Source organism: Artibeus jamaicensis, unplaced genomic scaffold (assembly GCF_021234435.1).
Source record: "Artibeus jamaicensis isolate MK-2021 breed Jamaican fruit bat unplaced genomic scaffold, CSHL_Jam_final scaffold_916, whole genome shotgun sequence".
Taxonomy (NCBI): Eukaryota; Metazoa; Chordata; class Mammalia; order Chiroptera; family Phyllostomidae; genus Artibeus; species Artibeus jamaicensis.
The window spans coordinates 1580981-1606683 of record NW_026522059.1 but is presented as its reverse complement, the minus strand read 5'-3'; the positions used below and the strand labels follow the sequence as shown (position 1 = coordinate 1606683).

At 62.6% G+C, this 25703-nt stretch overlaps 1 protein-coding gene across 1 annotated transcript in view; it reads right to left on the bottom strand.

Annotated features, from left to right (window-relative positions):
* Window positions 1–20917, bottom strand: part of LOC119064661 (maestro heat-like repeat family member 5) — a 31028-nt gene extending 10111 nt beyond the window's left edge. Inside the window, exons 1-21 of the mRNA XM_053660934.1 lie at window positions 20838–20917; window positions 20030–20090; window positions 17874–18055; window positions 17571–17752; window positions 16742–16887; window positions 15959–16087; window positions 14220–14379; window positions 13135–13187; window positions 11474–11581; window positions 11198–11314; window positions 10610–10729; window positions 9918–10070; window positions 9671–9793; window positions 8887–8966; window positions 7992–8139; window positions 7189–7284; window positions 6840–6944; window positions 5491–5626; window positions 5024–5190; window positions 3108–3257; window positions 2089–2243 (exon numbers count right to left, since the gene is read on the bottom strand). Of these exons, the coding sequence (XP_053516909.1) occupies window positions 2089–2243; window positions 3108–3257; window positions 5024–5190; window positions 5491–5626; window positions 6840–6944; window positions 7189–7284; window positions 7992–8139; window positions 8887–8966; window positions 9671–9793; window positions 9918–10070; window positions 10610–10729; window positions 11198–11314; window positions 11474–11581; window positions 13135–13187; window positions 14220–14379; window positions 15959–16087; window positions 16742–16887; window positions 17571–17752; window positions 17874–18055; window positions 20030–20090; window positions 20838–20917 (2651 nt within the window). The remainder of the gene's footprint in view (window positions 1–2088; window positions 2244–3107; window positions 3258–5023; window positions 5191–5490; window positions 5627–6839; window positions 6945–7188; window positions 7285–7991; window positions 8140–8886; window positions 8967–9670; window positions 9794–9917; window positions 10071–10609; window positions 10730–11197; window positions 11315–11473; window positions 11582–13134; window positions 13188–14219; window positions 14380–15958; window positions 16088–16741; window positions 16888–17570; window positions 17753–17873; window positions 18056–20029; window positions 20091–20837) is intronic.
* Between the last annotated feature and the right edge of the window lie 4786 nt (window positions 20918–25703).

Here is a 25703-nt window from a genome sequence, read left to right as displayed (position 1 = left end):
GGACCTGGGAAAAGGAAGGATCGACTCGGAGACATTGCTCAGCAAGCTTGTTAAATGTTGAAGATAAAGGGAAAGAAACCGGCGACACTGGACTCTTCGACGACAAAGCGGGGCCACCACGGAGCGGCGTTTATAAGGCTGTTTCTGTTTCTTAGGAAGAGAAAGCGTGAACGGAGGATTCCGTAGCCCGTCCTGTCCATGAGCGACTCTCCGCATATAGAACCCGGGCGGCGCGCCTCTCGGGGAGGGACCATGGGAGGGTGCGCGCCATCCGGCTGAGAGGCGGCCAGGTGACTTCAGCAGAGAGGGCTGCGGTGAGCACAGGGGCACACGCGTGACAGCTGCGGGGATGCGGGTGCGGCTCAGGCGGCAGCTTTTGACAAAGTATAAATTTTCAACGACCCGGGAGGAAACGAGGGCCACAAAGCAGGGTCAGAGTGATCTCCCTGGTGGGTGTGCGGGGGTTAAAGAGGATCCGTGGAAATGGAAAAATCGGCGTTAAAAGGGTAAATGATGAAACACAGGACTGGGGCGCGTTGGAATAGGTTTGTAAGTACAAAGGTAACGACTAGGGCGAACCCCACAACCTTTCCTAAATTTCCTGAGGGTTAAAAAGCCCTCAGGATCAAAGAGTGCACATCTTGTAGAAAAAGAAACGCAGAAATGTAACAAAACGCACAGTTACAAAATGTTATGACAGAGTCGGGAGTCAACGTATCTGTCATATCAATAAGTGATATGTACTGGAGTGAACTCATCTAGTAAAAGAAAAAGCTCTTCAGTTCGGATCACAAATGTAGACCCGGGCATCGGCCGGATGTAAGGTAACACCCGAAACAGCCGGATTCCGAAAGGGTCAGGTGAAAGGATGGACACGTGCACGCTGGGAAAAATGAAGAAAGCAGAGGTAGCGATCCTGAGAGCCGACTGAGGGGCTCCAGTCCCGCAGCAGCGCACGCGACGAGGCCGGACACGGGTCAACGCCGGGCGTCACGGTTCACAGAGGACGCACAGCATCGCGAACACCTGTGCCTCGAATACGTGGCGGCCGCCTGTGTGGAGGAGAAGCCACAGGAGGCGGAAGGAGACACTGGCAGAAGCACATGGACGCTCGGAGGTGTGACCACACCCCTCTCCGCCAGGACAGGTCGACGCGGACCCAGGTGAGACCCAAGCCACCCGATCAAGGCTGGTCTTCTGGGCGTGCGGCAGGGCGCGCCCTGGCCTCTCCGAGGGTGTGGCCGGCAGTTGAAAAAACCTGCCTGTCAGCTCTTTCCTGCACGAGGCCGCTCGGCTGCGGTTGCCAGGGGGCTGGAGCTAGGTTTGACCCCAGCTGGGTTTTGCCAGCTGAGTGTGACAGGGGGACATGGGACATGTCCGGGGAGGGTGTGTGATGCTGAGAGATGGAGTTGGCGCTGGTAAGGAGAGAGGTGGGGACGGGGGGAGGGGCTGTGAGGAGGAGGGCGGGGCGGCGGGCTGGAGGCTGTGGGGACAAGCCCGTAGTGGTATCAGCAGAACGAGGTGGGGCGGTGGGTGGTGTTTGGGAGAGGACGGGGGAGGGGTGGCTGGGGGAGGAGGAGGAGCATGGGACCTCGGGGACAGGGGGGATGCAGGCGTGGGGAGAGGGCGGGCGGGGAAAGCCCGTGCACCCCTGAGACCTGGTGGAGGAGTGACCGGGAGCTACTGCTTCCAGGCCCCAGAGAGGAGTGTGGGGGGTGGTATGTAGTGAGTGGCATAGACTGAGGACCCGGGCTTCACAGCTGTGGTTTTGGGGAGCAAGGGGACCCCGGCCCACTTCCGGACTCCGGTCTGAAGGCTGTGGGAGAAAGCTGGCCCCACCCGGAGGGCTGTGGTGGCCAGCGGAGAGCAGGAAGGAAGCCGGTTCTGGTGTTGTTTGGGGGGTTGTGGGGGCCCTCTCCCTGCAAAGTAAGAGGGGCTGCAGCTGGGCGGGTGTCTGTGTGGCACGCGGGCCGCCCCACCCCAGCAGGTGCGCCGCGAGTGAGCAGTTTGAGCAGGTTCGTGGGGCTTCTTATGGACTGGGAGGGGGGAGACCGCAGAGGGGGCGGCAAGGGCAGTGGGGCTGGGCACCTGTCCGGGGGCGTGGAGAAGTCCAGGAAGGCAGCCACCAGCTCAGGGGTGTGGTTCCGGGCCAGCAGGGTGACGGCAAGCAGGACGTCTTTCTTGGCTTGGGGGACGCGGACAGAGCCGAGCTGCAGGTGGATGGCCTGGCCCAGGTTGGCCACCTGTGGGGATAGGGAGAGTGCTGGGGATAGTGCCAGTCTGAGTGGGGATGTCGGAGGTCGAGGTCAGAGGTCAGGTCAGCCATGCTGGTGAGTCTCCTGGGGGAGGGAGGTCCTGCCCTGGGGGGTGCGGAGTCCCTTTAGCCATGGCCCTCTCCTGAGCGGGGAGACAGGCCTGTCCGGGGGAGTCTGAGGGCAGAGGCACAGCCCCGGACACCTGGTCAGAGGGGCGTCCCCGTCTGAGGGAGAGACAGTCCCAAAACCTTCTGCACGGTGACCGCGGTCTTCTGAGTCTGTCTGCAGGCTGCCCGGTCAGCCGGGGGGTCGGACAGGCCCACCTCGTCTGCGCCTGATCTCGCCACCTGAGCACTGGCTGCTTTCTGTGCCTGGAGGGCCTCCCCCTCCTGCTGCTGTGTGCCCCCCGCGCTCAGATCTAAGGTCGCCCACCTGAGGTCTCATCTGCAGGGCCTGCCATTGGTCACCGTCTTTCTGGGGGGGCGCCTCCCTGCTGGGCACACCCCATTGCCTTTGCATTCCTGTGCGGTCCAGTACTTCTCTGTCTGGGGTCTGTCCCCTCTGCCAGACCAAGAGCTCCTGGGGGGTCTGGGTTGTGAGCCCTCCCTCCCATGTCCCGTCCTAGCTCCATCCACGCGCCTTTGCCCCTCGACCGCAGACACCACCCACCCTCCCTCTTCCTTCCTCCTTTCCTTCCCTCATGCATTGGAACCGGTCAGGGGCGGGTCAGTGTCTCCCGGAGCCTGCTCAAGCTCAGGGCCACTGCCCTGGCCCTTGGGCGCTGACTGCTGGGCCACCCCTCCGCCCCCTGTGCTATCGTGGCCGGCCCTCCACAGGTTCCCCGCCCCTCACGGTCTCCAGCTGGGCCCCGTGCTCCTGGATGACAGCGAGCAGCATGCTGGCGGCCGCCTGCACGCGGAAGGGGCTGGTGGAGCCCAGGCCTTCGATGGTGGTCCAGATGAGGTCGGTCAGCTCCGCCAACGTGAGACGCTTCATGACCTCCTGTAGCAGCAGGCGTGGGGGCGGCTGTCACTGCGGGCCACCTGGCCCCAGGGCCCACTTCCCACCTTTGCTTGCTCCCCTGCTCCTGTGCTCCAGGCGTCTTGAGTCCCTGAGTGCTTGCGTGCTCCTGAGCCCTCTGGGCCCCCCGATACGTGTACCCCATTATGCAGTTTCATCGCCTCTGCATCTCTCTGAGCCAACCACAGCCCAGGGGCCAGAGAGGGAGGCTCGATGCCCACCCGAGGGCGGAGGCCAGCCCCTCCTTGCTCAGACCCCAGGTGTGCTCTCCGAACGCTCCAGCTCTACCACTCTGGCAGGTCACCAGGCCCCCCGCCCCCGTCAGGGCCCTGTCACTCTCCCCACCCAAGGAGAGCCGGGGCTGAGCGACCACCCTCTGTGTTCTGGGGCAGTGCAGGGTGGGGCAGGCTCGCCTTCCCGGGTCCTGGGTACTACGCTCCTGCTCCTCCAAACTCAGTCTGCCTGAGGGCCTGAACACTCTGCAGTCCCTTCACTGTGGTCCCCAAGGAGCTGGAGGTCAGTGGGACCCTCCCTTCCTGCTCTGCCTCTGCCCCCAGGCCAGGATTTTGGGCATAAACTGAAGCGAAGCCAGGTGTCCCCTCTCTGGCCCGGACAGTTGACGTGCCGGCCTCAGGGCTGCAGACCCTGCACACTAGTCCTCTCCTGACTGGCCTCCCTGGCAGCTCGCTGCTGCTCCGGGGGGCTGGGGGCCTGGCGGCAGTCAGGACCAGATTCGGGGCCCGTCGGGCCCTGGCCACGTCTTCTCCATTTGGTTCGACTTTACTGGTTACTGAAGGCTCTCCCGCTAGGCCCTGTGCCGGGCCCTCTAGATCCCGCTTCCGGGCGGGAGTGGGCAAGGTCCGACGGGGGTGGACAAGCGCACCAAGGGCGGGTCTTTGCGAGCCACGACTTCAACACCAAGAATGGGCAGGCCGACGTTGCCCCACCAGACCTTGAGGCCCCACGTGACCCGGGCCTTCTACGCCCGCACCCGTCCCCACCCGGGGCTCAGCCTTGCTCATCTTCAGAGGGGACATAGTCCAAATCAGACGTGAAGTGTCACAGAGGTGCGGGAGTGTGCCGTGGTGATGGGAGGGGCCCTGGGGAACCACTGGACACCCCTAGCCATTGCCAAGGAGGAACTGGCTGAGGTGGACCAGATGGCGGGGACAGGAGCGGCAGGCCAGGCTGTCACAGGGGGAGGGTTTGACCTCCAGCGGGTCAAGAGAGGCCCCTGAGAACATGGGGACAGCAGGGCGGTCCTGCAAAAGTCAGACTCAGAGGAGGGGTGTCGTCTGGTGCCTCAGAGGCAGTGACCATGACAGCTGAGGGGGGCTGGGTGCTTGCAGAGGATGGGACGTCACTGGCACCACTGTGCCCGTGTTACCCAGGGAGAACGAGGCTCAGAGACAAGGGGCCAGTCCCAGGCTGGAGCAGCGGGAGAGGCAGCTGGGACTCCAGCCCAGGCTGCTGGCCCCTGAGTCTGTCCCCAGCTCCTCCCTGCAGCTCCCTCTGCCCACAGCGCCCCTTCCCCAGGCTGGGGGCCAGGGCTCCCCCCATGTTCTCAGTCAGCCACCAAAGACAAAGGTGAGATCCTGGCCTGGGTTTTAATTCTCACTGACCCCCCCGGGTCTGGCCAGGCTGCACCAGCAGCTGGAACCCTGTCAGAGGGGGCGGCGGTGGGGGTCAGAGCAGAGCATGGCCACGGCCCCCCACCCGGACCTGCCCACGATTCTAAGGGCTTTGACCTTGATGACTTGGGAGCTGCCAAGCTGGAAGATTCGGTCCTTGGGGAACGCCACCTCCTGGGGAATGAGGAGCCTGGCCTTCTGGTCCCCGCTGCTCCACCGCAGGGCTTCATCTGAGCTGGCCTGGGGGCGCTCCGGCACCAGAGCGTCTGTCTGCGAAGCCTCCGCTGGCCGGGGTGGCACTGGGCAGTGGTGAGTGTGGGACAGAGGTGGGCTTGGGGTCTGGGTTGGGAGAGGCAGGGGTGAGGGTGGGGTCCCTGGTAATCAGGGTCAGGCCCGTGCCCAAGTTTGGGGATGTGGCCCAGAGGGGTTCTGGGGGTCTGGGTGAGGCCGTCACGGTGCTGTGGTTGAGGTTAGAGGGAGGCCGGGCAGATTGTGGGGAGCTGAGCTGGGGAACGCTGGCGTGGGCCCGGGAGGGGCTGCCGTTGGGCGTGCGTGCGACTGCTGCGCTGGCCGTGGAGGCTCACCTCGCTGGCCCATCAGGAGCTGGTAGAGTTGGCCCAGCCCTTCCATGCTGGAGCCCTGGGTGGCCTCGTCCGGGTCCTGGCACAGGACCCCCAGCATGGCCACCAGCTGCCCGACCCGTTTGAAGTCCTCCTTTGGCTGTGGGGAGAGTGTGGGGAGGCTTGGGCAACATGTGAGTGGGGGAGGGGGCGAAAAACTCAGAAGTCAAGAGACATGACATGATCGTGCAATAGAAGAATCAGCATGCGTGGAAAATCCCAATGATGAAATGTTTCCAAACCGTAAATAGAACCAGCACAGGGGACTCCACATTCCTGTGACCTGGGCCCATGTGCCACACCCTGGGGCCAGGCCGGGGTCTCACATGATGTGACCGTCAGTGGCAGGCAGCCCGCCCCTGGGCCACGGTGTGCCGAGTTAATTGTTTAACACGCCACATTAAAGCACCTCTGTCTCCACGGCACAGTGTTTTGGCGCCCCCATCAATGTCACGCCCGAGGCGAACGCCTCACCCTGGTCCCACTTCTGTGCTGTGGAAATTGATTTTGAGTAAATTGAAGCCACTTTAAACCCCTTTCCAGGGTCCTTCTGGTCCCTGGAAAGCTGGGGGAGTCTGCGCAGCGAGCTCGCCTGCAGCCCCACCTCACTCCCTAACCACACCCCACGACCGCGCCTCTCGCCTCCCCGAGGAAGGCACGCAGGCCAGGCTCAGCGGTTCGGGAACTGATTTCCCCCTGAGGCTCCCTAAGGAATTTGTGCTGATTCTGGAGGATAGAGGAGCTGCTGCTCACTCCCAGAACAGGGCTGATGTGCATTCTACCCAGGGACGGCAGGGCGGATGGAGGAGGGTAAGCTGGGTCCCCTGAGCGGTGGGGGGCCATGGTGGGTGGGGAGTGGTGGTGGGCTTCCCACGCGGTAACTGTCGCCCTGGTCTGGGGCAGGGCCACATGCCTTACCAGCCCTTCCCGGCCCCTGCCATCTGAGTCCCACCTGAGTTCCCACCCCTCTGAAGAGGCTGCATTTCCTCCCACTTTGTGGGTGAGAAACAGAGGCACAGGGTGGGGCTTCAGGTGCATTGACAAGAGCCCAGCCTCCTGGGTCAAGGGTCAGCGCACCTGGGGTCAGAGCCCAGCTGGGGGGACCTGAAAGACCCTCACTTTTGCCCCAGCCTGTTTCCTCCTATGTGAAAAGGGGGTCTCCTGGCCACCGCAGAACACTTGGGGATCCACCCTGTGGGGTAGCATGGGCACAGGGGGCCTCCGAACCTAAGCACCGTGGCAGGCACCCTGGCGGGAGGGGGCAGTTTGGCTGGGACAGCGGAGGGGTGTGGCCTGAGCCAGCGGGTACTCACGTCCAGGTGGGGGTTGAGGCTCAGGAATTTGAGGAGGCCGACGCAGCTGTTCACAGCCCGCTGCCGCTCATGCGCTTTATCCGACACCAGCCAGGTGAACAGGTGCTGCGGTTGGTTGGGCCGGCAGAGGGGGTGCTGCAGCCCAGGCCCAGGCCCAGGCCCAGGCCCCGCCCCACCCAAGGCCCGGCTCTAGGCCCCACCCCATCTTAGGCCCCGCCCCACCCTAGGCCCCGCCCCACCCCAGGCCAGGCTCACCCACAGCCTTTTCGCCTCTGGGACACCCTTCTGCGTTCAGTCCCTGGTTCAAACCGGCCTGTGTCGGGCCCTGCACCGCCCCTCCCCTACTCACTGACAGAAGGAAGTGTAGCTCGTCCGCTGTGGGGTTCTCCTCGAGGAAGGTCTGCAGCAGCTGGTCTAGGGCCTCCGAGGTCTTGTTGTAGAGAGTCTGTGTGGGGACAATGTACGGTCTGGTGGCCGCCAAGCCCCAGGGGGTGGACGGAGGGTGGAGGCCGCTGCAGGGCTGAGTGCTTCTGGCCTCCGGGTGCGAAGGGTGCCCCCTTCCTGCAGACTGCCCAGGCCAGGCTGCCCACCAGAGAGCGTGCCCAGGAAGGGGCCCTCCCAATCCCAATTTGGCAGCTGGGAGACTGGGCAGGAGGGTGATCTGGGCCTGCCCCCTGGAGAGGTAAAGCCTTCTCCAGCAGGGCTGGCTCCCCAGGCGTGCAGCCTGCCCAGGCCCTGGCCTGGGGGGGGGGCCTGTGCTGCCCCATCTACTGCCAGCACCACCCCAAAATTCCTCACAGATTTACACAGGAATCCCACACTCTTGTTCTGTGGTGGTCCTGGCAGGTCACACAGCTGGTGTCAATTCTTGGGTCCCCCATATGACACCCCCCAAGCTTTCCTGCTTGGCTCGCCAGGCAGGCTTGGGGAGGGAGGGGGCCGCAGAAATGGCCTAGCCCACTCTTCGTTGGAGCCTATTGGAGCGGAGCCCTTGGGTGCTGGCCATCAGCTCCCTGGGTGCCTGGGGAGCTCCCTCGAGCTCTCTGAGCTGTGCTGGAGAGGCAGAGGCAGGTGGCCAGTGCTCCCTGACACCAGCTCCCTTCTGAGGCTGGAGGCCCTGCTGAGGGGCCTTCTCCGAGAGGGGCCACGGGCGCCAGGGCGCACCTGGATGTTGGGTGGCTCCAGAAAGAGGCAGGTGTGTCTCTCCAGGACGTCCAGCAGCGGCAGGCCCAGCACGCTGTGGAGGCAGGTGGACAGGAGTTGCGATTTCTTCTCCAGGTCCAGGGGCAGCCTCAGCTTCCTGTGTGGGGGACAGTGGGTGGTGAGGGACGGGCACAGGGGGCCGGGTTTGGGAGGAGACACCTGCAGCAGCCTGCGGTGGGCGGACAGGAGCACAGCCCCTCCCGGGACTGAGGTGCTCCCTCCCCTCTCGCCTTCCCCGAATATACCTCTGCCTCCCCCGTGTCCTGTGGCAGGCCACCCCAGTGGGACTTGAACCTGGTCTAACCATTCTGGGGAGGGCCTGCCCACAGCCGCTGCCACCTGCTGAGGGCAGTGCCCGGCCCGTAGGGGGCTTGGCAGCAGCCGGCTCTGTTCCTCTGTGGTTAGGGAGCATGCGGTCTGAACTCCCCAGGCCTCTGCTTCCTGGGCAGGCTCACCGGTCCTGGCTCTCCTGGTCCCACCCGTGGGTGGAGGGCTGTGCCGGGGCCCCCCCCACCGAGCCTCCTTCCCTTCCCTGGGCTGCTGGCTCAGTGGAACCTTTGTATCTCCTCCCCCGACTGCTGAGTCTGCTCCAGACTCTGCCCCAGGCTGGGAGCTTGCCCTGACTGCTCTGGCCTTGGGTGTCTAGGGGAGTCTACTCACTCTGGAAAGCCAGTGCTTGGGCCTCTATGAGCTGCCCACCCCCAGCCACCACGGCCACCACGGCCCTACACAGCGGGGCCTTGACTCCTGACCTCCCCTGCCTGCGGTCACGCTGGCATCACGCCCGGCCTGGCAGGTGGCGTCTGATGCCCAGGAAGGCCCTGCGTGGGGCTGGGGAGCCTACCAGAGGCTGGAGATGACACAGATGGCCTGCTGGCGGGCTGGCGTGTACAGCACGTCCTTAGGCTCCTTCTGCAGCAGGACCTGCGAGTACACAGGGGTGGGCTGTCACTTGAGCCCACTCCTGACGCCAAGTGCCACCTCTGCCTGAAGGCCTCAGTGCCTGGCGCCCCCGTGCCCTACAGGGTCACGGTCCAGGTCCTGTCCCACGGGGTGGCCTGGCCCCCACTCAGGGAACAAGGGCACAGACTTGAGACTCTGTCTAAACGCAGGTTTGCCTTGCAGCAGCTGGCGAGCCTCCAAACCACTGCGAGCTTTGCTTATTCACAGACCGCACGGCCTTGTCACGCGTGTGATGCGTGAAGAAAGGCACGCAAAGCAGGGTCTGGTCCCAGCGGGAGCTCAGCAGACGGGAACTGCTGTTATTGTTACTTTTGTGACCGTCCACCGCCCCATGTCTCCTCCCCTGCCCGGGGCTCTGCGAGGCCACAGTCTCTGCTGGTGACTGTGGTCTGCTGTAGGCCGATGGCAGCAGAACCACTGGCTTCAGCTGCTCTGGGCCTCAGCGATGTCCCCTGTTGGCGGGGTCAGTGGAAGGACCAAGTAAGGTGGGGGACATGGATGTGCTTCCCGGGGACAGAGCCTGTAAGGGGCTTGTACCTGCTGCAGAAACCTGGCTGCCCCTCCGCTTACAAAGCGCAGCTCTGAGGAAGAGGCCTCCCCGCCCCCGCCCGCCCCCGCCCGCCCCCGCCCGCCCCCGCCTGCCCTCTGCCTGGGCTGGCGCTCACCATCAGGCATTCTAAGAGCTCGGACAGCTGGGAGAACTGGTGGCTGTGGGCGCCACTGGTGCAGCTGATGGCCTCCACCAGCATGAGGACGGCGGTGAGGAAGCTGTGCTTCAGGGTCTCATTCTGGCGTGTGCGGTCGGGCCGGGGAGCAGGGGGCAGGGAGGGCGGGAGAGAGCGGGAGCCTGGGTCAGCCGTGGCAGCAAGCCCTGCTGAGGGGGAGCGGCGGCCGCCTGGGTGCCGGACATACCCAGGAGCTGTATCGGAAGAAGAAGATCATCCGTGACAAGATGTTGTCCACCCACGGGAGGATGTGGGCCTTGGCCTTGACCGCCATCTGACCGTAAGCCAGGAGGATGGTGCTGCTGGCCCACTTCCACTGCAGGTCCTCCGAGGCCAGGCCCTGGGCAGGCAGATGTGGAGCATCAGGGCCATGCTGGACCCTGCCCTGGGGGACCAGTGACCGGGGTGCCCCAGGCCCTAGCAGGGGACCAGAGGCAGAGAGCTCCGAGGGATGGCGGGCCTCAGTTTACCTCAGCAGAAAATAAGGAACAACGTTTCTGCCTGCGGGAGTTATCTGGGGCACAGTGGCTGCTCTGTCCACCCGCGGGGGCACGAGGTTGACCTCTGGCTTTGTCTCATGTGTTGGACAAGACTCATGGTCAAAGAGCTACTGACAAACCCAGGCGGCCACATGGCTATGCCAGGAGCAGTCACAGAGCACTCCCCAGCATGGCTCATCTCAGCCCCAACAGCTGGCGGGGGAGGAAGGGGAAACTGAGGCACGAGGAGCCACCTGCAGGCTGGAGCCAGACCAGGGGCCAGGACCTGGGGTCCAAAGCTTGCACTGGGGACCCTGCTGGGAGGCTCGAACCTTTCTGGAGGGCGGGGTCCTAATCCGCACCCACTGCGGGGGGGCCCCAGTGATCCCAGAGCCTGTACCTTCGGGGAGAAGGTATGGAGGCTGCACTTGATGGGGTCGCTCTGGCCGAAGTGCTCCAGGACGGCCCACACGTCCTCCAGGTGGCGGGCGGCGGCCAGCCCCACCGTGACAGCCATGCCCTGAGGGGCGGGGGAGGAGGGCGGCCATGTGGGGTCCCAGGACCAGGCCTGGCCCCTCACTGAGGGCGTGAAAACTGAGGAACCGAGGTTCAGAAAGGGAGGGGCCTTGTCTCGGCTCATAGATGTCCACCGCCCTCCGACCCCGCACACTCTGGCACACGCAACTCCAAGCCCAACCCTGTCAGGTTTCTCTTATGGGGTCTGGAGGGTGGAGGGCGGCAGGAGGGAGCTGGACTCCCTGAAGCCTGTGCCCACCAGCCCCCCCAGGCCCCCCGGCTCCCTGGCTCTGAGCAGACAGGAGCCAGAGGTCAGAACAATAGCCCAGGAACTAGGTGTGTGACGAAAGAGGGGCCCTCAGCTGCGATGTGCCCATTCCGCGTGGGTCAGGGCTCATCGGGGGACCAGGGTCAGGCTGAGCCTGTGGGCAGGGTTGGTCAGTCTGGGCACAGGCTGAGGGCTGGTCCTCACCTCCCTCTGCTTGGGCCACCGGTGGGAGGTCTCCAGGAGGGTCTGTAGGTGCTTCCTGACTGTGGCGCCGTTGTCCTCGGCTTGGAGGATCAGCCCGTAGAAGACAAACAGGAAGGCCTGGGGGGGGTCAGCTTCCTGTCCTGAGTCTGACCCCTCTTTGTCCATCCCGGCCACTTGGACCACCCACTGCCTGCCTGGTGGGGGACTTCAGGGGTGGTCTCGGAGTCTGGCCAGCTCCCCCTCGTTTCTCTTGGCCCAGGCAGCAGTGTGGCTCACCTTCTCCGGGGGCTGCTCCTGGTGGGTCTGGTCTGGCTTGGTGAGCGCCCACAGCAGCTCCTTGGACCAGACGTCGGAGTTCAGGAACCGGGCGGACCGGGCGGCTATCTGCGAGCAGGTGCGGGGGCAGGGCTGGAGCCCTCCCTGCAAGCTGGGGCCTTGCTGCCCGCTCGGCGCCCTCCCTGCCCCTGCCCCTCAGTCACTCAGTGCCCTGACTCATCATGGGCCTGCTGCCCCCTCCCCTCTCTTGGGATGGGGTTCACCGGGAGGAACCTGAGCCCCTAGAGGTGACTTCGTGGGCAGGCACGTAATTACAGCTCCCATGTTCTTGAAACAGGACGGCTCAGAGCTGCTGGGCCTCCTGCAGTCAGTTTGGTCGTTGGCCGAGTTTCAGGGCCCGGGCCCTGGGGTTGCACTCGCAGTTCTGAGAGTGGCGCTGTGGGCGCCGCCTCGCCCCCACTGGGCAGGGGGCCCTGTGGGCTGCGTTTCCAGACTGACCCCTCAGGGGGTGTGGCCCTTTGCCCCGTGGGAAGCCCCCGCCTCAGGTTTCACTCACTCCCCCTCGTCTGTCTCTTTACAGACTCTCTTTGATCCGTCCTCTAGTTTATTTCAGAATAAAGAACGCATTTCAATTAATTAATTAATTAACATTTTCATCCTCACCTGAGAATGTTTTTTGGTACCCGCATTTCCTAAGTTCCCCGTGTGACTTCTCCTGTGACCCGTGGTTTGCCTCGAAACTGTGCTACTTTCCAAATATTTGAAGTTTTTGCAGGACTATTTCTGCTATTGATCTTTAATTTACGTTCTGGGCAGAGCATGCATGCGGCTCGATTTCGGTCCTTGGGTGTTTATCGAAACTGCACACGGGGCCCTGCAGTGACTGGGTCTTGGTGAATGCGCTGTTTACCTCCGAGAGGAATGCCCATTAAGTCAATCTGCTTAATTAGGTTGTTCAGGTCATCTATAGCCTGAGTGATTTTCTGTCTTATTTGTCTACTAATTAGTTGCATTGCTGCTGCTGGTCTTATCTCCACTAGAACAGTTTAACTAGGACGATTCTGCTGCCATGACCACGTGATAACAAACCAGGAACCCGAGCAAACCCTTTACGTGGAGCTCGTCCATCACCCTCACGACACACACCTGACTGAGCGAGGTACTTCCATCCCCATTGGACAGGTGAGGAAACTGAGGCAGTATAGGTCTGCCGGTCTCCTGGCTGCGATTGGTTGAATGTGGACTCCAACCCGGGTGGGCGGGGGTCCCACGTCCCTCCTCCCAGCCACGCAGGCCCTCATGTGGGCCGGTGGCCAGAGACGGACCTGCACGGACACTAGGCCTGGGCTCCGGCCCCTTGCGTCCACCCCAACCTGCTCCTTCCTGTCCTGTGTGGAGATCCATCCGCCTCTGCCCACTCCGGGGCCTCAGTTGTGGGCTCCACCCCCAGGAGGGGTGGGAAGGACCTTATATGTGCCGGCACCAGCCCTGGGCCAGCTGCACAGGGGCCGACGTTCAAATCCCAAGTTCCCCGGGCCTGTGGTCCAGTCCCCTCCCCTCCCCAAGCCTGTTTGCTCATCTGTAAAGTGGGGGCCCCCCCACCCCCACGTGTTGGTGTGCTGCCCGCTCCCCTGTCCCCACAGCCCCAGCTCCCTCCCTACCTTGCTCAGCTGCTCCTCCCAGCTTGCCTTGTCGGCCTGGCTGAGGGGTCCCTCTGTGGGAGACAGCAGTCGCTGGAGGCTGGTCTGGCGGCCAGTCGGGCTCCCCATCCTCTGTCCCTCAGGTCCAGGACCGAGTCGGGGTTCCTGCCTGGCTCAGGTCCAGGGTGGAAGCGAGCTCCGAGGACTCGACTGTAGTTAAACTTGGGGTCCAGAGCCAGCCTGCAGTTGTGACCCTACAGTGTGACCTCAGGAGGCTCACCAGTGGCCCTTGGGGCCGTGCTGGGGTCCCCACAAGGGGAGAAGATGAGGCTGGGAGAGGGAGGTGTACGAGATGGGAAACCCAGCCTCGGAGGGAGGGGCTGCTTCAGGGTTGACCCTGGGGGTCTCAGAGGTCACCCCAGGCACAGGGGGACCTCTGCCCAGGCGCCAGGTCCAGGCAGGGCTGCAAAGCTGAGGCTCCAGCCTGCCTCCTCCTAGACAGTAGCCTCAACCTCCGAGCATGGCCTTCGGGGCCACACTGTGTTCTGCACCGTCCCCAACCTCTTGCTGACACCACCGACCAAGTCCTCCGTAAGGTCCTGAGGCATATACACCATTCCCTCCCCAAACTCCTCCTCCTCCCCCCAGGCATGGCTTAGACTCTGCTGCCTCCTCCCAGAAGCCTTCCCTGATGGCCGCCAGGGAAGCCCAGTGCCCCCCAGCTGAGCTCAGCTCACACCAGTGAGTGGCTGAAGGAGCGAGCGCGCAGTGAGAGCTGGCACTCGCCTCCCCGTGAGCTGCTAACGGCAGGGAGCCCAGCATGGGCCGGGCCCCGGTCAGCATCTGCCGTTAGCACCAGCTGAGCCCTCATCGTAGCGAGGCCCCGACTTCAAGTGGGAATGGGGCAGCCCAGCTGGGCAGGGCTACCCTTTCACAGGGGTCCCAGCAGGGCCGGGGGGCCTCAGAGTGCTTGGTGGGCAGAACTGCACTTGGCCTCATCCCCCAGCACCCTCCTGACCTCTCTCCATGACCTGTCCCTCTCCTGCCTCCTGGCCTGGGAGCAGAAGGTGGCCTCAGGTGTCCCAGGACCCAGGGTCAGGACGTACGTGGCGAGGTCAGGACGCCCATCACGTAGAGGAGGCTGCGGTGGGGGAAGACACCCCTTAGGACCTCGGTCTCCAGGTGCCGGGCCACCGGCCGCCACGAGTGCTTGCAGACAGCCACCAGCAGGTTGCTGGCCGCGTCCTGGTACGCCTCCTTCAGCTCCTGTGGGCGAGGGGGGCAGATGGGAGAGCGGAAGAGTGGGTGCCCCTGCTGAGCCCTGTGGCATCTCACGCACATCTGCCTCTGTGACTGGTGGGGACGGGGCGAAGCAGCCCGAGCCAGAGGCCCTCCCCACTCTGCACACCTGTGCGGTCCCGCAGCTCGGGCCTGGTGTCAGGAGGGGTCGTAGAGGTTTCGGGGAGGCTGGGTGTCCCCCAGGCGCCTGATCGACCCCTGACCCTGCAGACAGCCCCTCGTGGGAAGGCCTCTGAGGTGGGAGCGAAAGCAGCCCATGGCCACAAATGCAACGAAGCCCAGAAACAAGTAGCTCAGAGGAGACAGAGGCCAAACGGAGAGATGGGAACTTCCGGCAAAACCCTCTTTCATATCCTCTGAGAGATAAGAGAAGATACGGCATCGGCGAGTGTATGAACAGCGTGGTAAGAGAGAAGAACATTCGGAGAAGGAATCCAGATGCCTTGCAAGTTAAAGCCTCAGAGGCACGATGGGAAACTCAATTAGAAGGTTTGGAAGATAAGGACGCACTTCAGAGGGTGGAACAAAGGACGGAGAGATGGAGGAGGGAGGAAGATAAGAACATTAGGAGCCTTCGAAAGTGCCTTATCTGAGCCTCCGTGTCCCCGGGGCCTGGAACAGACACACAAGGCATTGTCCCCAGTGAGTCAACGTCAGCCACCGGGCACGAAGTGAGGATGTAGGGTGGCTGGGCCTCCAGGGTAAGGGCCATCCCTGTGGAACGCGGGGTGTGCAGGACAGAGAGGAGGTCCCGGAAGCAGAAAGGCAGGCCGAGGGCGAAGGAGAATCCCCGACAGGCGTGGTCTCAAAGTCCTGCTTCCCGCACACGTGTTCCCAAGGAGCTCCCGGAGCTCACGTCTGCTTTGGGAGGGAGGCTCGGGGAGGAGGGGGCGGAGTCCCCGACAGAGGTCATGGACTTAGTCACGCCCATTCCTGCCTTGTGGGGTGCCAGGGCTTGGACCCACGGTGGTGACTGGTCACCACTCCCCGACCATGACTGGGCATGTGTTTTTGGCTCCGTCCCAGCTGAGATAGCAGGCCAGCCCGGGGCAGCCCCTGGGGTGATGCCTGTGGGGGGGTGCGGTTGGTGGGTGGTCCAGGGCAGGACCTGTGTGTCCCTGTCAGGTGGGACCCTGAAAGTGGGCGACCCAGGGCTGAGTGACAGCCCGGGTGTGCGTGAGACTCACAGAGACCTCCAGAGGCTGGGGTGTGGGAAGCACCAGTGGGAATAGTAAGGAGGGGGGTGGGGAGGGGGGCCCGGAGCCCGCTGCAGGGCAGGGGCCTGCGGGGAGAGGGCCCTGAGCTGCAGCAACATCGGGCTCTTCTGCTTACAGGACCTGAGGCCCAGACAACAGTGAGCTCTCTGGGCCTCACCTGCCTCGGCTGGGAAATGGGTGTGTGGGGTTGTCCCTCAGAAGGGGCCGGTGGTAAGAAAATGGGAAAACGGACAGGGGCCGCTTGGCTAGCCCAAGGCCGGGCCGTCCCGGCCTCCTTGGGTCCCTGGGTGGCTGCCTGCACCCTGGGGGCTGCGGAGAGGGGTGCCCACCGTGGACTTGGCCATGTTCTCCAGGGCCAGTTTGATGAAGGCCTTCTCCCAGCTGTCCTCCAGCGAGTCGCTGACTCTGATGACGGTCTCCAGGACGTGGAACAGCTGCAACTTGTGCCAGCTGGAGACCTGTGGGTGGCAGAGTGGGCGGAGGCTCAGGGCCACGTTGGGGGGGCGCTGTGAGAACTTGTGCAGGGTGGGGCCGGGGCCCAGGGCGAAGGTCCCAAGTGGATGCATTTGGCCATTTGGCCAGGAACCAGTTAGCAAACACCTAATACAAGCACATGGGGGCCGTGAGCTGGGTTTTTCAGAGACAGGTGAGTAGAAGTTTGTCTCCATCCTCAGAAACTGCTATGGGGTTTCAAAAGCGTTCCGTCTCTAAAGCCTGTTTATTTAGGCATCCTGCATTTATTCATTCCTTAGAGCTCATACATGCCTTCCCCAGCAATCATCCACCCAGGGATCCATCGCACCAACGACCCAGATCCATCTGTCCACGTACCCACCCACCCATCATCCATCCACACACCCGTCTCGGCTCGGTGACTTTAGGCAAATCACTGTCCTTCCGCCTCAGCCTCAATTTCCTCATCTACAGGGGCCATAACATCTGCATCGCGAGATTGTCCTCAGGTCAGTCACACATATCGGCCCACCCCCAGCCCCCGCTCAGCCCTTTGTCCACGTGAGGAGAGTGACTCGCCCTGGAGGAGCGAGGTTTGAGCCCGCTCTGGGATCCAGCACCCCCGCCCCGCCTCCCGCACGTGGCCCGAGCAGCCCCACCTCGGGGTTGTCCATGAAGTAGTCGTGGATGGTCTCCAGCACCAGGCTGGGGGCCTCGTGGGCCATGCTCTTGATCTTCTTGACCACGTAGTTCAGGTGGGTGGAGTCTGAGCCACTCAGGTCTCGGAGCATCTTGAAGCAGATTGCTAAAGTGCGGGGCAAGGGTGTGTGAGGGCGGGGGCTGCGGGAGGGTGGGCGTGGGAAGAGCGGTTTGAAAGGGAGCGTGGGAGTGTTCCTGGGCCTCCTGGCTGTCCAGTCCCTTGGGGTTCAAGATCCAAGTGGCACGAATGCACCTGTGTTCCCATTCGTTCACCGATTCGGCCAGGTTTTCACCATTTACGCATTCATCTGCCATCCACCTGCCCACTGACCCACTGTCCGTCCACCTCTGCGTTCACACGTTTGTTTGTTCGTCCCTCTGTCCCTCCACTCATCTGTCCATCCGTCCTTACACTCACCCGCCAATCCAACGGTTAATACATGTATCCATTTATCCACCCATTGATCTGTCCACCCAATGATTTGTCCGTTCATCCATCATCCACCCATCTTCCCGCCCATAAACCCATCGCCCATCCCGCTCTCTCCCCACCTATTTGTCCCTCTGTCCAGCCAGGCAGCACTCTCTGCCACTCACCCTGGGTAGTTGGAGGGCTGGGTTGGGGGCTCAGAGAGGAGTCAGGGCCCAGCCGGGCACTGAAGGGGCCTCCGGCCCTGGGGCCCCGCCCAGCACCAGCAGACTCTGGTTTTGTGGGGTGGCCAGACGAGGGGCTCTGGGCACTCCGAGGGTGGGGACAGGGAGCCCCGCCTGAGAGGGAGGGGCGGTCACCTGCACTGCAGGCTTTCTCCAGGAACGCCCTGTGCTCCTGCGGTGCCAGGGCGGCCTGGCTGCTCTTGGACTTGCACAGGAGGATGGTGGTGGGGTGGGCCACTCTGTCCCTGCAGCCGGAGCTCTGGGGCGCCTTCCTGCAAGACAGGTCCCTCGAGGACCCCGAGAGGTGGGAGGAGACTCTGAAACGAAAAGCGGGTCCTGGGTGCCTGGGCCTGTGTGCAGGGGCACTGAGAGCACCCTGGGTGGGTCAGGCTGGGTCTCGCCCTCTCAGGGGTCCGCCCCTCTGTTCAGTGCACTGACAACCCGGGGCCCGGGTGTGAGTCTTGCCGCCTCAGAGGCACTGTTGCGTCGGACGGGCCAGACACGGTGGGTGGACTGGAGGGTTCCGCATCCAGCCTCCAGCTCTTGCCCGGACTTGGAGGAGAACCTGGGCTTCTCAGGACCACGCGAGATGCCCCGGCCACCACCTGCACCTGCCAGGGCTGGGGCAGAGGCCAGAGCCCGTCCGGAGCAGGGGGGGGCCGCAGCCTAGTGGAAGGGGTGAGTCTCAGTATCCCCCCCTCCACGTGCTCTGCCAGGAACGGAATAGGTCACATCACTGAAAACCCACCCGTGGTTCCCCATAAAAAAAAGCTGCAAGAACTAAAAAGCAAGTTCATCGAATTTGTAAGTATAAAGTCAGTGTGTAAAAATCAGTCCTGTTTCTACAAGCAACAAGTAATTGGGGATTGAAATTCAAAAGGTACCATATATAGTAGCACTAAAGATGATGGCACATACAGGTATAAACCTAACAAATAATTGCAAGATCGCTATACTGTAAAGTACAGAATAACGATGACAGAAACCAGGAAGACTTTAACGAGAGGAGACACACCACGGCCATGAATTGGAAGACTCAACATTGCTAAGATACCACTTTCTCTAAATTTAGCTGAATATTTACTATAATTCCAATTAAAATCCCAGCAGGATTTTTTTTTGTGTGTGTGTGTATGGTAATCAACAAGTTGTTTTTCAAATTTTCATGGAAAATTTCAAGCCTTGTTTCCAGGCTGTGGCAGGCGAGACCATAGAGTGTGAGCGAAGCACAGAAACGTAAATGAGTGGAACAAAGCCCAGAGTCCAGGAAAGACCTGCCTGTGTGAGGCCAACCGGCCTTTGATAAAAGGGCAGAAGCAATTCAACTGGGGGACAAACAAGTGGGGGCAACTATTGGGTATACACATGCAAAACTGCCCGATTTTGCCTCAAGCTGGGCACAAAAATTAACTCGAAACAGATCACAGACCTAAAAGTAAAACCTAAAGTTGTGAAACTTCTAGAAAAAAATATAGGAGGGAATCTTCATGATTTTGATGAGACAAAGATTTCTCAGATGGACACCAAGAGACTATCCATAAAGAAAAAAAAGCATCCAACTGGGGTTCATCCTCACGGAGAGCTTCCGCTTTCGGAGAGCCCTCTGTAACAGAGAGGAAAGGCTGTGGACTTGGGGGCGTCTCTGTGGACCCCACGTCCGATAAAGGCCTCCACCCAGAATGCAGAGAGAACTCAAACTCACCGAGAACCTGTCAAAATTGGGCGAAAGACTGAACAGCCACGCCCACCCCAGGAGATAACAAAATGGCAAATAAACAGCGAAATGCTGGGCACCCTTCCCCAAGGGGGAGACAAAGGAAAGGCCCAGAGGGGGACACTGTGACCTGGCGACCAGAACGGCGTCAGTCAGGGGAACGGAGCACAGCGTCACAGGGCGCCTCCTGCCCTGTGGGGGGGCCACGCTGCGCGGCCAGTAGGGGGCAGCCTGGCGCGTCGGAGGGAGCTGGACCTGCGTTCACCCCCCCCCCCCGCGGGCGCTCACTCTGGTGCAAGGGCAGCTGATGTTCGCACCGCGCTCTGCACACCAGTGTTTGGAACGGTGTTCTCTGCAATGGCTCCGTGTGGGAGACACCGAGTGGTGAGGGCATCAACCGGGTTCCGTCGTGGCTACTGCTAAGGGCTAACGGGGACTGAATGGCCGAGAAAGGCCGCTCAGCGTGTCACTAGGGGCAGAAACCGCCCTGTGAAGTCCCACAGGGCGGGGGCAGGTCCGGCCCTCCCGGCCTTCGTTCAGTCAGGGGAGCTTGTTCAGTGCCTGCGATGGGCCGGGCACCACGCAGGGATCAGGACGCACGAAAACCCCTGCCCTCGCGGTGCTGCTGTTCTCGGGGGAGACATGATGAACAGACAAGGAGCTGCGCCCCGTGTCAGCTGGGAACAGGGACATGGGGGGAGTCAAGGGGGACTCGATGGGCCAGCTGTGGGGGTCAGACTTTAGGACGCCTGGTTCAGGGAGGTTGGCTGGGGACAAGTGCAGGGTGTGGCTGGCTGACTGAAGAAATGAACGAGTGATGAATGAATGGAGGCCTCCCGGGAATAGCGCAGCTTCCCAGCCTCCCTTCTCATCACCTCACCTCCACCTTGCTGTCCCCTCCACCGCCCCCAGTGGGGGAGGCCTCACACCAGCCCCACGACCTGCGGGGACACAGAGAGGCTCAGTGAGCTGTCCCGGGACCCACAGCCTCTGCAGGGTGGTGCGGGTTCAGAGCTGGGCCCTGACCCCGAGGCCCGCATCCTGGAAAGCGGGACCTTCCACTCGAGGCCTGGCTGGCGCCAACTCCGTGCCCTGCAGGGGCCTCTGCCCGGGCCACACCGCCCACCTGCTATCTCGCTCCAGATCCGCACTCCTGCCCTATCTCGACCAAGGTGGAATGTGGTTTTAATACAAGGAAACAACCAGAACACAGCCAGCTGCAGACAACCAGAACACAGCCAGCTGCAGACGTGGCGAGGAGACTGGCCTGACGGCCCCTGAACACAAGGGGGCACCCATCCAAACCACAGAATCCGCAGGTGGAGGCTGCTCCCCAAACAGCACACGGGGAGGGCCGGCAGGCCCCCTGGCCTGGAAGCCCAGTCTGGGGGGCTGGGTGCCCCTGTGCCCCAGGAAGGGCGCCCTCCAGCCTGGGGCTGAGAAGGCAGAGGGAGGTGAGCTGCCCCTGGGGCTGCCCAGAACACTCGGGACACTGTTTCCTCCTGTCAGCCGCCCTCCCCAGCTGCTCGTGGCTGCTGGGTCCCTCCCTCCCCGGATCTGGGGGTCTGCCCTGGAGCCCCACAGGGAGGCTCTCTCCCCAGAGAGGGAGAGGCCAGGGCCCCTGTGGGAAGCGGGGCATCGGGGTCCCCTCCTGGGCTCCCACAGGCCCTGGCCTGGCACTGGCTGACCTGGGGCTCTGGGACAGAGCCGGTGACGTGCCGTCAGCCATGGAGTGGCTGCCCGCCTTTTCTGAAGGCTTCCGGTCCATGTTCAGGTGCGCTTAGGAGAGCCCGCAGGCGCTGTCCTCAGGTTGGGCAGGGTAGCCCTCTCTCTGGGCCTCCCCTGCCCGGCCCTGCCAGCCCTGACCTCACCCCTGAGGTCACAATGGTGCCAGCGCCCAGGGCAGCTTTCCAGGGACACTGGTGAACTGGACACGGTGGTCTGGGCGCAGCCCGTGTGCACGTTCCCACGCTTGTGTTCCCAGTGTGGCCTCGGACCGGACCTTCCATCTCTGGTTCACAGCTGGGCCCTGAGACCCCTGGGGTGGCCCCCTAGACACTGGGCTACAGCCTTGGGGGACCCTGAGACGGGGGGCCCGGCCAAGCTGGACTGGGACTCCCGGCCCGAGACACCCTGCGCCAGCCGATGTGCATTGTAGGCGGCAGGTTTGGGGGTGTCGGTCCCACAGCAGTGGGTGGCCAACCGCCATGTGTTCCGAGCCAGGCAGCGGTGGAGTTGGGATTCCGTGTGGGCGGACGTGGTGCTGCAGGGCAGCGCTGGGTTCAGAAGGCAGACCGGAGACCCCCCCCCCCCCCCCCCCGCATGGGCCCCTGTCACTGGACTCGGCTATTGGAGGCCCTTGGGTGGGGTGAACAGGGAGGAGGCTGCAGGGACCATGGGACCTTTGGTGACGGGACCTGCCGATGCCCCAGCCCCTGCACTGGAGGGCCCTGGCCACCTTGCCACCCCCGGACTTGGGAGAGCGCCATGTGCCCAGGACAGGGCCACGGCGGGAAAGTCTCAGACAGTGACAGGCACCGTTCAACCGCATGGAGGCTTTAGGGCTGGCCCCCGGGGCTCGAACCCCAGCTCTGCGGCTGCTGGCCAATGGCCTGTCCAGGGCCTCGGTCCCTGTGTAGATGGGCCAGCAACGCCCACCTCCCCTGGGTGGGTGGAGACGTTCATGCTTTTCTGTGAGTGGAGCTTGGCGCAGGACGGAGGCCCAGCCCCACACAGCACCGGGCTGTCTGGGCAGCTGCACCCCCGTCGGGGCGGAAGGCCTCCTGACACTCCTTCCAGGCCGGTGCTCGGAGTTGGGCTTGGTGGCGGGGGGCCCGAGGCTGGTGGGGAGAGGGGGGTCGGGACGAGGGTGTGTTTATGGAGGCCCCACCGGGCCCCCAGCGCCGTCCTGTGCAAGTTACCGGAAACCTTGCACCCCAACACCAGCCGGGCAGTTGGGGGTGCGATTTTCCCCGAGACCCGGGAAGGGCGTCCTTCCCGTAGCCTGTGCTGGAATGGAGGGGTCAGCCCGTAACCCGGCTCCCCTGGACACCGGCCTTCCCCATTCGCCACACCGGGGAGGGCACCGAGCGACCAGCCCACGGGTCCTGCCCTGAAGGAGGGTCCCTGGGAGGCCTGACCACGCCGAGCTGCCAGAACAGGCTTGGGGTGCGCCTCTTCTGTGAGAAGGGCCCCAGGCCTCTGGGCATGTCCCTGGCGGGCATTCTGCCCAGGGGCCCGTGAATGGATGGGGCCACTCCATGAGTGTCATGGATAGTCCTTAGGTCTTCAGGAATCTGGGGTCTGGCAGTTAAACGAGACCGGTTGACCCTGACTCCCCCCCCCCCTTGTTCCTCCCTCCCAAACCTGGCAACCGGCCACAGCCCGTCCTGACTCTGGGACTCCCCCCTCTCCTGGCCCCTAGGCAGGGGCCGGGAGAGCACCTCCTGATGGGCCCTTGGGGTCGGTCAGGGTCCTGCCATCCCACCCAGGCTCCCCTGCTGGGCGCTGCTCCAGGGGCCTTGGCATATAGCTCGGGCCAGGCCCATGCCTGTTCCCCTGCCCTCAGTCCTGGGGGTCCCGCTATTGGCCCTGGGCTCACAGCCAGTTTCCCCCCACTGGACCCCGCACCCCAGACCCGGAGCTCCCTCCCTGCTGAGTTCCAGCGTGTAGGGTGCGCCACGAAGTGCCTGCTGGTGGAAGAAGCAGAGAGTAGGGGCTGCCCAGGAAGGGGGTCCCGCCTCACGGGCCTGGGACCAGGGGGCGGGACCCGGAGTCGCAGCAGCCTCCTGGGCCCCAAGCAGGCGTCTTGCCCGGGACACCCCGTCTTCCAGACTCCCCCCCGCCTCACACCCCTCCCCTAATCTTTCACAAGAGGGAAAAGAGGCAAAATAACGAGGGTTTCTCCTTCACTTTCTGAAAATGAGATTTTAAAAATAACTGCGAGGCCGTGGCAGGAGGGATTACCTGGGAAGAGCGGGCTGCACAGAGTGGGTCTGGCAGGGCCTCTGGCCCCTCTTCCTCCTCTTCCTCCCTGGCCCCCCAGCCCCCCTACCCCTGCCCCGAGCCCCCCAGGCTGTGCCCTCCCTGTTCTCTTTGCCCGGTCCTTGTTTACTGCTGCTGAGTGTGGAGGTGACCGTGCCACTGAAGGAGGAAGGCACGCAGGGCCCGGACTGTGCTCCGGATTAGTGCCCTTGGTCCTCCTCCCGGCTCACTGCTCGCTGCTGAGTCACCGGGTCACGTGGCCGCCTGGGCTTCTCCTGGTCCTGGGACCCTGGGCTTTTTCTTCCTCCGTGTCTTCGCGCTTGGGGTCCCTCAGACCTCCCTTCACGTGACGTGCAGCCGTCACCCTCAGGTGCAGTGTCCTTCTCCCGGAGGCTGTTTGTAGCCACCGAGTGGTCCTGAGGGGTCCCTCCACCTGCCACTGTCACAGCCTGCGCTCTTTCCTGATCACCACTGGTGTTTCTTTTGGGGGGGCTTCATTTTTTAATTGTTCTATTACAGTTGTTCCAAATTCCCCCCCTTGGCCCCCCTCCGCCCAGCCCACTCCCGCTCCCATAGTCCGCCCCTGGCCTGCGTCCCACGTCTGTAAGTCATTCACACGTGTTCTCTGAACGGTCTCCTCCCCCTCTTCCCACTGTTATCCCCCTCCCCCGGGCACCGCCAGGCTGTTCCTGGTGTCCATGCCTGCGGTTCTGCTCATTAGATTCCTCTTACGGGTGAGATCACACCGTGTTTGTCTTCCCCTGACTGGCTTATTTCACTTCGTACAATGCTCTCCAGTTCCAACTGTGTTGTCACGGAGGGCAGGAGCTCCTTCTTTCTGCTGTGTAGTAGTCCATTGTGTGAATGTACCACAGTTTTTTAAAACAAGTATATACCAATTTAGATTGGCTGATTCTTTGTTTAAACAGTTTTATTTATATTTAGAGAGAGAGGAAGGGAGGGAGAAAGAGGGAGAGAAACAGCGGTGTGTGGCTGCCTCCTGTGCGCCCCCTGCTGGGGACCTGGCCCGCAACCCAGGCCTGTGCCTTGACTGGGAGTCGACCCAGTGACCTTTTGGTTTGCAGGCTGGTGCTCAATCCACTGAGCCGCACCCGCCAGGGCTGTCCCCCAGGTTTCTGATTCACTCATTACTGTTGGGCACCTGGGCCGTTCCCAGCTCTCGGCTACTGAAACTGGCACTTCTGTGAACAGAGGGGCGCGCCGGTTCTTTTGAGCTGATGATTCGGGATTCTCGGCACTTGGCGTTTCATTGATCAGTCGGCTTGTCTTTTGTCTTGCAGCTAGACTGCAAGCTCCCTGCAGTGGGGACCGGGGAGCAGAAGCTACTGGCCCGCACCCCCATCCCATGGGCACTTACTGTCCTCATAGTTAAGTGACGGCTTTGCTTTTCTTCTCTGGCACCTGGCCACCGGCTGAAGGTGCCAGAGACACAGCCCTACTGGGAGCGGCGCTGAACCCACGACCGATGGGTGGGAAACCGGCGACGGGAGCGCCCAGTGGGATCGGGCCCCAGGGGCTCCCGGGCGACCACTTGCCCGATGACACCCTTCATCAGTCTCTTCCTGTGCCCCTGGGGATGTCTCCCTGGCCTCTTGTCCTCATAGCACTGCCCCAGAGACACCTGTGTTCCAATCCCCTGAACCTGTCATTGTTAGCTTATATGGCAAGAAAGGACATGGTGGCCGTGATTAAGTCAAGGGCCTTCAGAGGGGGCCATTATCCCGGGTCGTCTGGGCGGACCCTACATTTCGTCACAGGTGTCCTTGTGAGAGGCAGTTGAGATACCAGCAGAAGAGGAGGAGGTCGTGTGACCCCAGAGGCAGAGACTGGGGTGATGTGGGGACAAGCTGAGGGATGCCAGCAGCCGCCAGATCCTGGGAGAGGCAGGGACGGGCCTTCTCCTAGAGCCTTTGGAGGGAGCATGGCCCCGCCCACACCCTGGTTTCAGCCCAATGACACTGTTTTAAGCCACCTGGTGTGTGGTGACCTGTGGCAGCAGCCCTGGGAAATGAACAGAATGGGTTTTGCAAAGCCCAAGCTAAGATACTTGGGTCTGATTACTGGGGCAAACCGGAAGTTTTCCCTCCAAATGCAGGACACCTGTGCCCAGGTGTGGACTACACTTTCCAGCCTCCCTTGTGGTGAAGAGTAACTATGGGACTGGATTCTCACACCCCATTTGAGATGCGAATTGTGCCGTTTCCCCCGGGGTGTGAACCCTCTTTCCAGGGTGGGAATGCACAGTGGTGAGACTCCATTCAACGCAGCCAATAAACAGTTACCTTTCCGAGCCTCAGTTTCCTTGTCTGTACAACAGGGCTGGAACCAGTTTACCTGAGATTAAGTGAGAAAAGTGGTCGCCGTGGAGAAGGGGTGGTGTAATGGGACAACACAGACACTCGACCTGGTCGGAAAGGGACGCCCGCACCCCAGGCCCGGCGCCCCAGCCTGCCGGGACGGCTGCCAGTCTCACAGCGGCCGAGGGGCCTGGCCCGGAGCCCTCTGAGCTGTCCTCCGAAAGCCCTTGACACGTGCGGTGGGTTCGCTTA